This window comes from Cydia fagiglandana, chromosome 8 (assembly GCF_963556715.1).
Source record: "Cydia fagiglandana chromosome 8, ilCydFagi1.1, whole genome shotgun sequence".
NCBI classification, from domain to species: Eukaryota; Metazoa; Arthropoda; class Insecta; order Lepidoptera; family Tortricidae; genus Cydia; species Cydia fagiglandana.
Window position 1 is genome coordinate 1,640,600 of NC_085939.1, and position 16,557 is coordinate 1,657,156.

General features: G+C 37.6%; 3 protein-coding genes across 3 annotated transcripts in view; 1 reads left to right on the plus strand and 2 right to left on the minus strand.

Annotated features, from left to right (window-relative positions):
• LOC134666433 (apoptosis inhibitor 5) overlaps positions 1-16,557 on the minus strand; it is a 352,764-nt gene that overhangs the window by 312,294 nt on the left and 23,913 nt on the right. The gene's annotated exons all lie outside the window — the stretch shown is intronic.
• The window catches only part of LOC134666441 (uncharacterized), a 215,024-nt gene that overhangs the window by 17,872 nt on the left and 180,595 nt on the right, over positions 1-16,557 (plus strand). The window lies entirely within an intron of this gene.
• Positions 1-16,557, minus strand: part of LOC134666447 (tyrosine-protein kinase Btk) — a 37,379-nt gene that overhangs the window by 7,895 nt on the left and 12,927 nt on the right. The window contains exons 4-9 of the mRNA XM_063523609.1: positions 13,416-13,509; positions 9,349-9,531; positions 3,829-3,899; positions 3,142-3,216; positions 2,757-2,821; positions 2,071-2,136 (exon numbers count right to left, since the gene is read on the minus strand). Coding sequence (XP_063379679.1) covers positions 2,071-2,136; positions 2,757-2,821; positions 3,142-3,216; positions 3,829-3,899; positions 9,349-9,531; positions 13,416-13,509 — 554 coding nt within the window. The remainder of the gene's footprint in view (positions 1-2,070; positions 2,137-2,756; positions 2,822-3,141; positions 3,217-3,828; positions 3,900-9,348; positions 9,532-13,415; positions 13,510-16,557) is intronic.

Below are 16,557 nucleotides of genomic sequence, written 5' to 3' on the forward strand. Positions count from 1 at the left end.
TAATTTCATAATACCTACGCTATAAATTTGAGAAAGCTGATTCCAGAAATCTGCCTAAGTTATATAATATAACTTAGTTTTATTGGAGTATGTATCCATATAGCATCCAACTCCAACCATAACTTGGCTGAAATCAAGGGAGCAAAAATACAAATGTAAGTTACCTACATCATATATATTTTAACTGATTCGATTTGTAAGAAGATTGAATTCATAAAATCGTTACAAGCGTCCATTGCTAAAGGTAGCTTAGCACCCAGTGGGTGCTTTCTGCCGGCTTGTCACCATTGTTTGGATATTGTACTACATACTTATACTACTATATTAGGAACATGCCAATTTTGCTAATTATATCCTATTATTTCAGGTCATCGTGATTCCTATTTAGATACAGCTGTGAGATATGTAACTGCACTTGGGCCCAGAACAAAGTTGAGCATTTTGTATTGAAACGAACGTCATATTAATTATTAATCGTCGTAATACTTTACGACCGTAAATAATGCCTGGGAACAGAGTAAATAACAAACCATACACTTCTCTTCTGGATGGTCAACAAGAAGCCATCATTGTCAGATGCTCGAGCAGAACATGATAAACATACCTACATTTAATGTAAAGTTACTATTTTTTTTGGAAACATATACCTATAACATATTTCCCAAATTAATAAAAAAGTAGGTAAACAAAAACATGTTTTATTATTCACAACTCTTTATTAAGTCTTGTCCACCATGATATCAGCAGCTTGAACTGCAACATGTACCTGGAAATTAGAAATTATATCTTTTTAAAGCAGTTTCAGGCTGAATTTTGAGTATGGCTATGTATTCTTGTATATTCCTTCTTTCTAGTAGGCACCATCTCTGTTTAACGGTTTGCCTTTAGATACTCTGGCTACATTACCACAGAAAATAAATAGATACCACGACCCTACCAATAAAGTGAGCTTTTAAATACTTAATTGTAGTAAATTAATATTAATTTTATACTTACATCGACGTGATTCTCACAGCAATACTGTGTGTAACACGTGAAGTAGGTAGGTATTCCAAGTTTAATTCACGGCACCATCTTTCACGTCGTAGGTCTTCGTGGATTCGAACTATTATTTTTGTGAATCATTCCCACACGTAGGAACAACGTTTTTGATATATTATTAAGCAATGAAATCTACTGTTTAGGTATTAATTATAAATCAAATTGTAACAAACAAGCGCAGCGGTTTAACTGAAAAATTTTGTTATGACAATCGATGACAATGATAACTTTGACAATACGTGAGTGACGGATTTATTTACTATGGTTCGATAACTTTTATTATGCAATGACTTTACATTCAGCCCAGGAGAAGGTCAAACTAAGGTCATAAGGATATTTGTTGAAATATCTTCAATCCTCAATTATTATATCGCAGCAAATGTCGGAAACTGTTTAAAAACCTTATATCTCGAAATGGTTTTCGAAATAGAACATTTGAAAAAAAATGAACAATCCTAATTTCGGAGAGTAATCCATTGAAAAGACACACCACATAGCACTTTACAGTCAATCGACCTTTGAGATGCTTGCTTATTAACTGAACTAAGAATGTTTTCCAGAAAAATAAATCGCTTAGATCTAACTTGAAGTTATTTTTACAATCAAATAAATTATTTGATTAATTTGCCTTAATTAATTAAAGTCTCATGTAAATATTTGAACAAAACATGTAGGCGTAGGTAGTTAGAACATATCGGAACACGTCCTTATTTACATATATTATATGGTAACAATGGTGTATTAAGATACATTTGGCCACTTTCACCGCCTCTATCTACAGTGTATTCGATGCCGACTGTCCTCTCGTATACGCACTTTAATAATGATTGATCCGTTACCTACTCGTATCTGCAGCTGACTAAATAGTTAAAATAATTATGTTAATGCCTTTTCCTGTGCGATATTCTAACTACATATTATATTTCCCTCCTCTATACACTGTATAGTACCTAGAGTACCTACCTATGAGATAGCAGCTTACAGCTATGTGTGATGGTAACATAGCCACAAAAATAAAGAAATACTTACTCGTACTTCTGCAGTCCTAATGTTTCCTTTTCTTTCACGTAATTGCTAGGGATGAATCCAACGGACCTGAAAAAAAAAATATATCTTAGAGTGGGCGGGCGTCAATCCAGGAAAAAAGGCAATTAGAAAGGAACAATAGATATGGAGCGCCGCACGAACTCTGCGACGGGAGATTCGGTTATTGAGCAAAATAAAAACGTTTTCCTCAATTGGGTACTTTCTCTACCTAAAATAAATTATTTCACACTGTGCACGAAATAAAACAACAGATAATTATTAGAAAAACATAGATAGCAGTTATTTTAAACCACAAATTCTATACTATAATAAATCGGATTGGAATATGTATTAAAAAGCAGGCGAGTTGACCATGGCGTCACTTTACGGGCCCGATTTAGTTAAATTATGTTTTGTCCCTTTCTTACAAATACATTAGTCAAAATTACAGATAAAGATAAACGATTATGAATAACGCCATTAAGGTGGCCACTGACTAGCCTTCCAACAGTCCAAGTATCGTGGATGCAATCCAAAATCGGTCCCTGAATGTCAAAAACGTACAATGTTTATTATTAGGATGCCGTCCATTTGGATGAATCCTTTGTAGAAGGCTCGTCAGTGCCCTGCTTTAGACTTTACCTCTCTATTACAATCAATTCTCTTTGCTTTTAGTCATTTTTACTCACCCAGTTTCGTCTTTTACTTTCCACCAATGTTCTTGCGAGTCATCGATAACTTCATACTCCGCTCCCTTTAAACAAATTAATAATATTAAAGTAATAATTACCTAAAGTAATAAAACGTCTCGTATATTTAGAGTTTATTAATATATTAATTAATTAAGAATTTTGAAATGTTACGTAAAGTATACAATTTCTCTAAAGCAGGTTATTTAAACAAGAAAATCCAGAATATACAAAATATCATTAATGATACATACTATTCTTATAAATAGTGTTGCGACAGATATCGATAGTCGATAAAATACCATTGCCATTTGAGTGTATATGTATGTATGTTATGAGTATTCTTCTGACTAGTTGATAGACAAATACATAACATGTTATTTACCTTTTCTAAGGAGAGGTCTCCGCTTTCAATGGCCTTAAACGGGTAAAGGGCAACCACAACTTTTCTTTGTTTTTCCTAAAACAAGCAAAAATATAATATTAATTGATTGACCGAAGTGTGAAGGTCTCCATTTAAGCTTGTATAAACAAGCTCTCGTATGTCCGGATGCTCTGGCCGCATTTCTCAACCGATTTTCGTGAAACTTTATTAGCAGGATTGGTAAAAAAATATATTTTTTCTGTTAAAAATGGTGAATAAAAAGTGTACAGTGTGTGACAGAAATTGGCATACAAGACTTACGCGCGCTCTTTTTAACTATTAATGGTTAACTATCTTATCCATTCCCCATGTGCCCCTTAAATCTTACACCGCCCTAACACCCTATATCAAGGGACCATAAGTGTGATGCGCTTATACACAATAAAGCTCGAATGATGCAATTGGAACACCATTCAGTGGAGTTCAATAGCAACTGCATTTGACATACAACCTAACATTTCGTATATTGACTAATTAATATGTATTTCAACTAAAATTTTAAATAAATCAATGATTTAATTATAAACTGTTGATAATATAATAATGGTTGTTCTTAAAAAGCGCGAGACTTCGAAATAATGAAGGTGACTAGGTGTGTTTACATTATTTGCAATTTTCATTGGCTGAAAGAGTGTTGAAATAACTCACTTTAAGTTTAGCTGACGGAGTGCCGGGAGGCGCGCCGCCTCCCCCGGGCATGGTGACCGCTGCAGTCACCGCTGCAAATATAACAACAGTAGATTACCAGCTACATATGATAACATTCATAAGTATATAATAGTACCCAAGATATAAATAGTACCTAAGCGATAGGCGACTGTGTAAAGTTTGTTGCCGGTCCCATATTGGAATACCCTCCTCCAATTGAAGGGAGATTTAAATCTTCTCGATGCAGAGGTGTAAGGTTGGAGGCGATATAGCTTTATTTGACGTTCATAAGCGCATTGTAATATGCCTACTTAAATAAACTATTTTTTTATATCTTTTTTTTATCTCAACTGCAAGTTTTAAGTAAACGTCATAATTCCATACAAGATTGACGTTTCAATAACACTTGCACCTCTATATTCTAAATTTGAATGTCCTGGCGAATGTTTATTGGTTTGCTTTAATTATTTACTATATTATTTACATCGCTAAGAAACCGCTCTAATCGTAATGAGGCCTAGTTTTCCTCCGGATTGGAAGGTCAAATGTCAATCGTTTTCGTTAAAACAAGTACCTATGCCTATTTTTGGGATTACAATAGTTGCCTTGCCAAGCGGACTCCAGGCTGGTTATGAGCCGTGGCAAAAAACCGGTTGTATTTCCATTTATCAGATAATAGATGTGTTAGATGTTGTTTTTTTTAGTCAATTTGTGTAAAAATGTCCTATAATATTTATTTATTTATTTATTTATTTATCAGACTGAAAAACAAACACCTTGTATATGTAGCGAAGCTTCTTACTTAAGTTTGATTTTAGCTAATACCTATTTATTATTAGGTATGTACCTACTTAGTATACATATAATATTTTCTGACGATGATAATGAATATTTTCTAATTCAAAATATTTTATCATTAGTGTCGTTATTTTTTTCTCGATTCTATTTAGGTATGTGATTAGTTAATTTCATATACATAAAATCTGAGACGACATTTGTAAGACGAAGGTAATTATATAACGACCACGAATCAATTTCGGAATGTGTAAAAGTGCAACGAGAACAGGTAACCATCAAAATGCAATAAGGTGGCCTAAACCGAATCACACCGGTTACTGGTCATGTGGTATCACCTACTTAAATTGTACAACAATTAAATTGACCGCAACCTGAACAAGAAACGCCGTATGTTATTACTTAAAAGTCGTACCTATTTACTAATGAATGCGCGACATAAAATGGGAATTTTAATTGAACACACTTTTCACACTAATTTAGACTTCAGACTCATTTTATTTTCCAGTTGTGTAGCAACAGTGCTAAAAACATTAACTATGCCAGGACATACATTACACAATTATACGGCAATTTGTGCAAATATAACTACATCTGTTACTCGTAAACCTTCCCTACAATTATCTTGCGATGAAGGTTTATACTCGCGTGGCAGTCGCGGCATTATGCTCTTGTCAACAATTATATACACTTACTGGCGCTAACCTTGATTTGTGTGTACTAAATTACGAGTTTATTTAACTATATATAAGAGTAACCCGTAATAATAACCCAGTGTTGTATTTGATTGGACTATTACGTGTATAGATAAACAAATAAATATCATAGGACATTCATACACTCAACAAGGCTGGTGCTTAAAATGATGATGTCGATGAACTGTTTTTATACGATATTTAAATACTTCAATGTAATTATTTCATCAATATGACGCAAGAACACAATAACAATATTATAATAAGCCATACATACGGGTTAAGACAAAAACAAACCATACACCACCCGGTGGTAATGAATGACGCAAGCACAGACGTTAATCCAAAAAAAAAAACAGATTCACATTACTTTAACACTTTCCAGGCACGTATCCGTGAAGAAACCAATTATCAATGTAAAAAAAGTTACTAATATGTTAAAAAGTCTTCTGAAGCGATTTAAAGGACTATAACCGAGTTATAAACGAGGACGTCATTAAACACAGCCGAAAACACTCAAAACCACAAACACTTTTGCATGAATTACACAAACTTGGTTACATTACACCTGATCAAGACAAGAAAGTGAGTGCAACAAGACGGGTGAACGCAAACGCAACAGCGAGGCCGTCGGATAGAGGTCACGGAATTCGTACCCTCGAGCGCGGGCAGGAACGAAGACAGCGACAGGCACGGGATCTTGGACTTTTTCTTGGTGACCATGGCTTCTGGCTCGTTGTTCTGCAGCATGGGGACGGGAGCGACGGCCGGACGTCCGCGCGACACCGAGCTGCGACTGCCGACTAACGTGTCAATGTACCGTATCCGCGGTAAGGCGCCAGTCACACTCACCCCAATCATGTCTGCCGGACCGCTGCTTTTTTACTACACAAGCTATATATGTTTTCCTTTTTGTTTAATTGTTTATCGACATTTCGATTAGGGTGGAGTGGAATTTAAGATTGCTTAGTAAAGAAGGTCTTAATCATACATCTATTCTCGTCATAATAGGTAACTAATGCAACTACTGTTACAATTGACAAAACCAACTATCATATGAAATGTAACTTATATTAAAACATTTCCCACACATACCCAGTTCCCACAATAATGCAAGTAAAAGTAGAAAATCGATTACAAAGAGAGACGAGCCTTTATATTCGTCGAAGCTACGTAGCGAGGCTTCAAAGATGGTCGCGGCCTACATTCACCATTCGACGCGGGCGCAGGCGGCGCTCGGTCTCGCTTTCACTTGTTTACACTCAACTAGAGAGAAAGAGACGGATTAGATAACCTACGTCATCAACTAATCGACTGGCTGGTAGTCTCTATAACATATTATAGACGATAGAGCGTACGGTATACAGCCTTCTGCGAGATCTACGGACGCATCACAAAAAAAAACAATTGTGTGCAATATTTTCCTTGTCAGATGGGCAATTTAGACAATTAACCTGATAAAATATTACAAGCTCGGGCCCAACAAGGAAGGAAGTACGTGATCACGGATACTAGTTTGCCTTGGGTGCAAAATAAAATAAATCGTCAATCCAACTGTCCCTGTAAATACGACAATCAAACTATCGAGTTGACGACTAATTTAAGAGATAACAATTTCGCTTAAGTTAAATTTCGTGAACAATCTATCAATAAAATGTACTATTGTGACTACTTTTGATTTAAAGCAAAGTAAAACTCACTGACATAAAAACAAACATAAAATTATAAATCCAATTACTCTAAATAACGTTGAATAGGATGACGTCGTGAAAAGAATTTTCATTAGGTACCGCTTTTCCCGTTTCATATTTTCCCTTTTGAATTCCCGGTTGTGACGCAAAAATATTTTTGAATTTTTTAATAGCATTAATGTCGACATTTTTTTTGTCATCATGTTATTGATCTCAATGAAAAATGAAGTGTTAAAAAAATGAGGTTACTTATTCGCGTCATAAATTGTGTTATGCGTAACTATATACATTTACAGATATCGTGAGTTTGAATAATCTCAATATGCATTTCAATGTACACTCCGTTTCAATGTAATTAGAGCTTTTCATCAACACTAATAAAGTAGTCTTTCTGTTGTTTTATTGCTTCCTAAAACAAACGAAGTTCATCTCAATTTACTGTACAACATAGTGTTGGTAGGAACTCGAGTCCTTTGAGTCTGAATTTAATGAACTCGGCTCGTTTTTACGTGACTCAGCGCTTAAAAAACTTCTGAGTCTTTTAAGTCCCGAGTCGAGTCCTTTGTCGAGTGAGTCTTTTCTAAGAGCAACTCAAAAAGACTCGAGCCTCCGAATAAAGATTCCGTAAACAATTGTATAGGTTATTCCTAAATAACAGTGAAGAAATTAGGCGTTATTGTATGATTTGTGTACCTAATCTACAAATTTTACATAAATAGTATATTTCGAAACTATTTGTAAAAAAAATCGAGAGGTCTCTGAAAAGGACTCGTCTCTACAAATGACTCTGGTCTGGTCACTAACAAGTTGAAAAGGACTCGCATTTAGACTTAATTTAAAAAGTCTTCAAACTGAGTCGAGTCTTGAAGCAGAAGACTCAAAGGACTCGAGACCAACACTAGTAACTACAACAAGGTTTGTATGGCGGGCCTTATGAGGATAAATCAAAAAGGCAAATAATGATGGAAATGTTATTTCAGCTAAGTTTTCTCGTGCGACTTTGAGTATTGGGACTAAAATACGTAAATACGTATTGGCGGCACAAAGTAAGCCGTAAACAAGAAACCTCAAGCAGCTTATCGCGGATTACTCGTGTCGCTGAGAACTTTGCCTACACCACAGACAAAACATCCTCCAGACTGAGCATAGTCGCGCTACCCCCTCTGCCACGCATACGGTAAATTTACTCCATGTTCGAGTCGAAAGTGTCTTTGTGTGACGTCCGTGTCTTTGAACGGACCAATCACGACACGGGGTTTCGCTCACCTCGTCCCGCGCACCCCCGCATTTTTGGTATCATCGGTTGCATGAAATAATTGCTCTAAACTCGGTCTAGAGGATTCCTAGTCTATGGCCTACCCAGACTTACTCGCGACATCGACTTAACAGAATCTAGATAGATGTAAGCACTACAGTCACTACAGAGTAGTAGAATGTACCTTTCGTGGCCAGATCTAAGAATTAATCATTTCATGATTTCATGATGTGGTTTCATGAAATGTTCGATAGGCCACACCAACACCATCCACCGAAAAATTCAAACCTAACCTAACCATAACGTATGATAAATTAAACGCTATTTCATAAAATGACTAAAATCTAACATTTGTCCTCAATATGTATACATTATTTTATCCGCTTTGGTTACATTGGGTAAGGTTTTGGTAGTTCAGATAGAAGAGCACAGGGCTAGCAATCCGTTGGTAGTGGGTTCAAGTCCCACCCAAGACAGTGAATTTTTCCTCTTTTAATTTGTTTCTAAGCTTAATAGCTATTATTCGCAGATGTTCTGCTTGATACAAAATTAATTTAGACTCGGATGAATCGGATGTAGTAAAGGCGTTCAAGAAAAGCCTGCAGCGATTTTGATAGCCCACGCAGTGCAAGTGTTATTTTAAACGCCAAACCTCGCTTCGCTTTTTAGCGATAAGACCGCCTGTTGTGAACCTCTGCTTGTATTTCTGTTCTGCTTGTGTTCTCTTGTATTGTCTTCTTTTATTGAGGTAAGCAATAATAGTTATTGACGATACAAGTGCGAAAACGAGGAAATTCGAAACGAGTGGCGATAAATTAAAACACGACCGAAGGGAATGTTTTAAATCGACACGAGTTGCGAATTACCTATTCGCACGTGTATCGTACAACGTTTTACAGTACATATGGCCCTTTAAACTTTTGACATCGCACGAAAAGTGCTATTTTACGCACTAGTGCGGGAAAATAGGACCATATGTACTGTAAAGAGTATTTTATATCGTATTGTAACCTCCAAAAACCTAGTCACTTCTGGGGCGTCTCTGTCCATGCTGTCAAATCCTTGATAGAAAAAGGTTACTCACGTGGCAAGTTACAAGTGTTCCTGTTCTCCTTGTGCTGCAGCAGGTCGGGCTCGGGCTCGGGCGCCCAGACGGCGGCGAGCGCGCAGCCCGGCGCCGCGCGGCGCTCCGCCTCGCAGCACGACCAGCTGCGCGACCACGCGGCCGGGTGGTAGCGCGCGCGCGCACGCCCGTTCGACGTGCACACTGGTGGGACACCTCATTTATACATGGTGTGTCTGACCATGGGGCTTTAAATCCAGGGCTTGATTTTACTCGCTAAACTGAACTACTTTTACTATGGGACCAACCCTAAAATCGGGAAAATTTTTTTGGCTTTTCCATAGAAAACCTCAACATCTTATATCAGCCAAAATGTATGAAAAAGTAAAAATTTTTTTGGGGTTTCGGGGTTGGTGTCATAATAAAAGTAGCTCAGTTTAGCGAGTAGAATCGAGCCCTGGATTTAAAGCCCCGTGGTCAGACACACCCTGATAATATAGAGATGCGCAAAACGCTTCACTGAATTGAAAAGTTTGATCTTTCGCTCGCGGTGATATATGTATCACTCATTTCGCTCATTTCGTTCATTTCGCTCAGTGGATCTGTAAGCTATATTGTTCACGAGTGAGTATAGAGAGTTGTCAATCAATCAGATACACACAGCCATAAGTGCGACCAAGATGGAGAATCGCGCGATACGATCCCGCCATGTTTTCCCGACGCTCGTCATGCTCAGCCGGCTCATTCGAAACATGAGTGGGAAAGAGCGAGCAAGGAACACTGAGATAGATTAGTTATACTGAGCGAAATGAGCGCATTAAATCTGCACTGAGTTGAAGAGTGAGTGAGTTCAGTCAAATGATACAGTTTATTTTCACCACACCAGCTCGGAAACAATTACTTTGCACTTCAAAAACGAATAGCAAAGTTGCATTTTATCCACATGTGAGGCAAAGTAATCAAATGCAAATTTTGAGTTGTTTTCTTATGTTTGCTGGTAGAATTGACTTTTAAATGATGATATTGCATGATAAATATTTAATAACATTCATTTGGATTTGATTTGGTTTGATTTTGTTTGATATTTTACATTTAATTTTGCTTCGGGTTGGTGTGGTGAAAAATTTTGTGTTTCACTCGGGGGCAAATTTTGTTTAACCCTCGTGCTTTGAAACCCTCGCAACGCTCAAGATTCCATTTTTCGAACCACTCGCTACGCTCGTGGGTCAATTTTGGAATCTTTCGCTTGCTCGGGTATCAATATTAGCACGAGCGGTTAAACAACAACTTTGCCCCCTTGTAAAACAAATAACTATTAAATCACTCACTCGTGAACGACACATGTCTAATATAAAATATAATATGTATGTAGTAAAGTAAGGCAAGCCATTTCCGGCAGTATAATTAGTAACTAGTCTGGCCTGTGAGTAGAATAAGATGAAGAACTTAGATTCGCTGTACTTTTTTAACTATGATATACATAAACTAATTACAGGCATAGATATACCTTATAATAATAATATAATAAATAAAAGCCTTTATGTAGCTTGGGCCTTGCCCCGCTGCTGGCGGCACCCTAGGTTAGGTTTTTTATAATGTGTTTATATGTATTTTTTATTGTTTTGTAAGTGTTTTTATATTTTACTTTTATATTCATATCATAAAAACCCTAGCCTAAGAAAAATGATGAATAAAATAAATAAAAGCCTTTTATTCTCACAAATATTACACATTTTGGGTGGTTTTACACGTCATATATTAAAGGTGAGGTACCCATTTTTGGGCAAAGGCCTCCTCCAAGCCCTTCCAATGATCTCTGTCTTTTGCTTGTCGAGTCCATGTGTTTCCAGCTATCTTCGCTATATCATCTACCACCAATTTCTAGGTTTTTTGACCCCTCCCCCCCCCCCTTGTCACACTTGGTCACATTTGGCAAACCCCTCCCCCCCTAGTGTGACGTCACATTTTTTCTACGAAATCGCCAAATCGAATTAAGTAAGTACCTAAGTATTATTAATATTTTATCAAAATATTTTTGACGATATAAATATTAGTAATTTTATAACCCAAAACTGCTTAGGAAAGAAAATTAAACGATTAAAAACTATTTTCGTTTTAAAAACTTGTTATTTAAATGTACAGCGAACTAAATAATTTAAATAAATTTTCGGTTACTGATGAAGTTAAAGTGACGTCACAAAGTTTGTGTCTCCCCCCGCCCCCATGTCACAATATGTCACATTTTCTTGACCCCCTCCCTCCCCCTAAACGTGTGACGTAATTAATGGATGACCCCTTTTGGGTGGCGTCTTGGTCTTGTAGATATACCTTATCCTATTATAAGTACAAAGTTTCAGAGCAATCTAGCTAGTTATTGTAAAATAAGAGCGTAACTACATCTTCATGGAGAACCGAGCTTGCTGCGGACCCTTAAGGTGATAGACTCTATGTAAGCTAACCTTGGACCGCTCATTATAAATTCGTATTTTCTTTTTTTTTTCTTTTTTTTATTATGAATGGGCTTACTCATGGCCACAGACTAGCCGAGGCGTAGACGTGGCCTACGATGGAGCGAGCTCGCCCAGAAGGTGCCTGTTCACTCTTAATTTGAAGGTTGCCGGGTTATAAGAACACGGAAATATAGACGCCGGCAAGGAATTCCATTCCTTGGCAGTGCGCATAAGGAAAGTAGAAGCAAAGCGCTTCGTGCGAATTGGTGGAATATCTACCAAGTAAGGATGGAAACCGGCCGTGCCGTCATATCAATTTAATGGCATTAATCATGAAATTGTCACACTTTATCATTCAAATGCCATGCAGAGTTACCTCGGTCCGACTCTAGGCAGAACTTCAAAATTATGCTAAAAATAACAAACGCAATAAAACTTTTAATTTAGAGAATAGTGACTCTGTCACCAACACCGAGGTGTAAATTGCATAGTTAGGTACCTGGCTACTCAGCAATTTGATGAGAGCGTCCCCTTCAAACTAAGTAACCCTACAGGAAGTGACGTCACTCGGCGGGGCGTTCTCACATTTACATATGCTCGAGGGTTTTTATTTTTATACTGATTATCTATTAGCCTATTGTAATAATAATATTGACCATGACAACAAATCTCTTATAGTGTCTGTCAGTGACTGTCATTAGATTATTAAACGTAAATAATTAAATGTATACCTAGAATACCCAGATAATACCTAAATAAATAACTTTCTAGCACACATATGCTAAAAAACCGGGCAAGTGCGAGTCGGACTCGCGCACGAAGGGTTCCGTACCATAATGCAAAAAAAAAAATACAAAAACAAGGAAAAAAAAGAACGGTCACCCATCCAAGTACTGACCACTCCCGACGTTGCTTAACTTTGGTCAAAAATCACGTTTGTTGTATGGGAGCCCCATTTAAATCTTTATTTTATTCTGTTTTTAGTATTTGTTGTTATAGCGGCAACAGAAATACATCATCTGTGAAAATTTCAACTGTCTAGCTATCACGGTTCGTGAGATACAGCCTGGTGACAGACGGACGGACGGACGGACAGCGAAGTCTTAGTTTAGGGTCCCGTTTTACCCTTTGGGTACGGAACCCTAAAAATATTTAATCCTTAGACCATTTGAGATTCCGTTCTAGTCATTCAATTTCGAACCTTATTGTAGAGGGTTAAAAACGTTTTATATGAACTTAGAATCATTTTAGACTAGACGACACACCCGGCCATGCAGGAACATGCCTGACTAGCCGGCATAGGGCGACGCACAGAATAAATAATAGTACTAGGTACAGAAGACTCACTCTCTAACAAAACGCGTCTGTTACGATCAGCACAGATATGGCCGCTAGGTGGCGGCAGCGCCACGCGCGGCTTATGGCAAACCCCAAAATTGGGGTCGAACGGATGTACTTTTAGCTACCTGTGGCAAAGCGACGAAATCGCGGAGTGAGACACGCCTGCCAGGGGACGAAATTCTGTGGGGAGTGACACGCTCTGGGACGGGAGAGGGATAGTTATAATCAGCCGGATTTGAAGTTTATGACATACTCGTACTAATTGGGTGGTAGAAAAGTAATTAAAAAATTGCGTACCTGATCTGATAGAGTTAATCCACTGCACCCGCTCGGCGTTGCTGCCGGCGACGAGGTACAAGGTATAGTCGGTGCCTCGCTCGGTGTACCCCACCTGCACACAATGTCAACACGTGCATATACACATATATGTAGACACATATACACTCGTAACACACATGGACAAGTCCTGAGCCTGACAAAAGGGACTGATGAACACTGGCATATCGAACGTCGTGAATTCAAAGCGATGGATGTATGAAGATACCTAGGTAGTAGGTACCTATACCTACGTAGATTTGTTCGCTTCTGCTAACTAGGGACTTGAATATAGTCTGTAATAACTCGTGTAAATGAAATACGATAAGATATTTTAAGCAGAGATTTTAGAAAAAATAATTGTATTTTTAATGGGCGCTATTATAATTAAGTATTCGAAGTATTTTTGTTTGTCAAGAAACCCGATTGTTGATAACAAAAACGTTAAACGAACTTAATTAATTACCTAATAATTAAGAATTAGAATACCATTTTTTTTGCTATATTCGATTGGTAAAATAAGATTTCCAAAATATGATCAGTGAATAAATACACGAAGCTAATTTGGGAACTCTAACTCGACTCGTTGAATGATTTCTATCGAGTTTCTTTTAAAATTCTCTATTTTGTTGTTTAACAATGAAGGGCTACTTATGTATATCTCAAAGGTATTTTCATTATAAAGCTCTCGAAACAAAATAACATTAATTCATTTAAAAGAAATAGTGGATAGGTGTTAGTGTATTTATACCTAGTGCGTACCTAGTTAGTGGATATCACGGCTATGACGAACCAATTTTGAACTTTAAACATGGTCAGAAATATGCTGTTACTTAAAATCCTTCGCATTCCTCGCGCGCGGGCTAGTATTTTTAAATATTCAGCAGGTATGCGAGGCATTTTACAATAAGATTCTCTAGAACCACCTTTTTTTTAAGTCATGCAAATGCAATATTTGGCGTTGTAGGCAAATGAGCGAGCACGGTACGAGATTTGTCCCATAAAATCGCCTCTCATTCTCTACCCGAGTTCTCTACTAACAAAGTGACTTCGGTAAACGATTAACGAACTTAAGCTGACACCCACACCCGTTATCAAAAGTTGGTAGGCATTAGACTAGGAATCCTCTAGACCGAGTTTAGAGCAATTATTTCATGCAACCGATGATGCCAAAAATGCGGGGGTGCGCGGGACACGGTGAGCGAAATCCCGTGCCGTGATTGGTTCGTTCAAAGACACGGACGTCACACAAAGACACTTTCGAACATGGAGTAAAATTACCGTATGCGTGGCAGAGGGGGTAGCGCGACGATGCTCAGTCTAGAGGATGCTTTGTCTGTGTTGGTAGGTGATCACGTAAGGTCAAAGGTCAGTCCGCAGGCGTAATTAGGAACAACTTGGTCAGACAAATCAATTATACAAGTTCTAACTTTCATTCGACTTTGCTGGTATCTGGTAACAATTAATTCGGTTGTATTCTATAGATCTAGAAGATATTACCCATTATATCGTAATAACTATGATTTTATGTTTAGGGTTTAATAATACGTATGTTTTATAACCACGTAATAGGTCAGTAACGGTAGCAAACAACTGCAACTCCGTGAGTATCATTGTGACATTATAGGTCAGTAAATGAATGCTCAAAAAACGTTGTAGAGGGAAATGCTAGGAACACAATTTTTGACTCCGTAACATTGTTTAGACTAGTTAGGAGGTGAACATATCAAAAGTCCCCGGCTGTAGACGCAAAGTTTCCAAGATATTAGTGAAAAACCGAAAAATGAGACCTTCTTTCCCCCTCTCCCCCCCAGCACCGGGGCTACGGCCGGGGACTTTTGATATGTTCATCTCCTAACTAGTCCAAACAAAGTTACGGAGTCAAAAATTGTGTTCCTAGCATTTCCCTTTATAACTTCTTATTTCTTGGCCTATTAGTATAATCATTTAATATTTTTTAAGAACAATAATGTTGTGTTCTAATTTATTTTTTTCTGAATGATTTCTCTTAGTTTTTAAAATATCTTGCCTTAAAAACCGTGTCATTGAAATAATAGTCACAGAGGCGTAGAGCCAGTAAATAAAAGATTAGGCTCGCCGCGCGAAACTTGCAACGGAAAATTTCGCGATCGCGCGGGTTTTAACGTTTTTCGGTTAAAATTTAAACAGAAGTATATAATCAACAAGTATCTCGATACTTGTTGATTGTATACTTCTGTTTAAATTTTAGCTGGTCAATTGCCTCGGCTAACCGGCTATAACAACATTACCATCATTAACTACTTTAATGCCTAATTATACTGCTATTGTATGCGGGTTAACGCTATACAATTGAAAATAAATAAAAATTAGACATGGTTTCGTATTTTTTTTATCAAGCTAACCTTTTAAGATTTTTCTTGGAGTCTGCCCTTGGTAATACAGTCCGTTAATTAAAACGTGTACAAATCTAACATAAAAACTAAAATTTTGCTAGAGCCCCCTCTTAATTTTGGTCCATACTCGTAGTTGAGGGATTTTGTACCTAATATATTTTGGTGGTTTCACGGTAGTAGAGCAATCGACCTGATTCTAACACTTAAGATATCAATACAGGGCTTATTACTCTTATTAGGTATAATCAGGCCGTATAGTCTGAAGTGAAGGCGTTCCATATTACCCGTCACCGCGACAGGCTCATTAATATCCAGTAGGATCAGCGTTTCGTCGTTAACGATGCCGGGGCTCCGCTGATGCTCAACCTAATTTATGTGAAGCGTTAGACGTGTTCCACATAAGCGTTGACATCTATAAATATAAGGCAAGTCTTATGAGTGAAGCTTGGGGAAAGTGTGAGCGACCGCGAATAAAGAAGTGGCAAAAAAACCTCGAATTTCATGTCTTCAGGGCCGGATTAACCCTAAGTCAAAGTAGGCAACTGCCTAGGGCCCCCGCCTCGGCTTGGGGGCCCCGCCTCGGCTAGGGGGCCCCGGCGGCTCATCGCGCACCAAATAAAATTTTGTTCCATAGGCTCAAAATTCAGGAGTAATTTTTTTATTCTTATAATAATGAATATGCTTTGTTATTGTTTTTTTTTTTCGTTCAATTCCTTAAATTAATGAAATACTGTAATAAAATTGGAGCA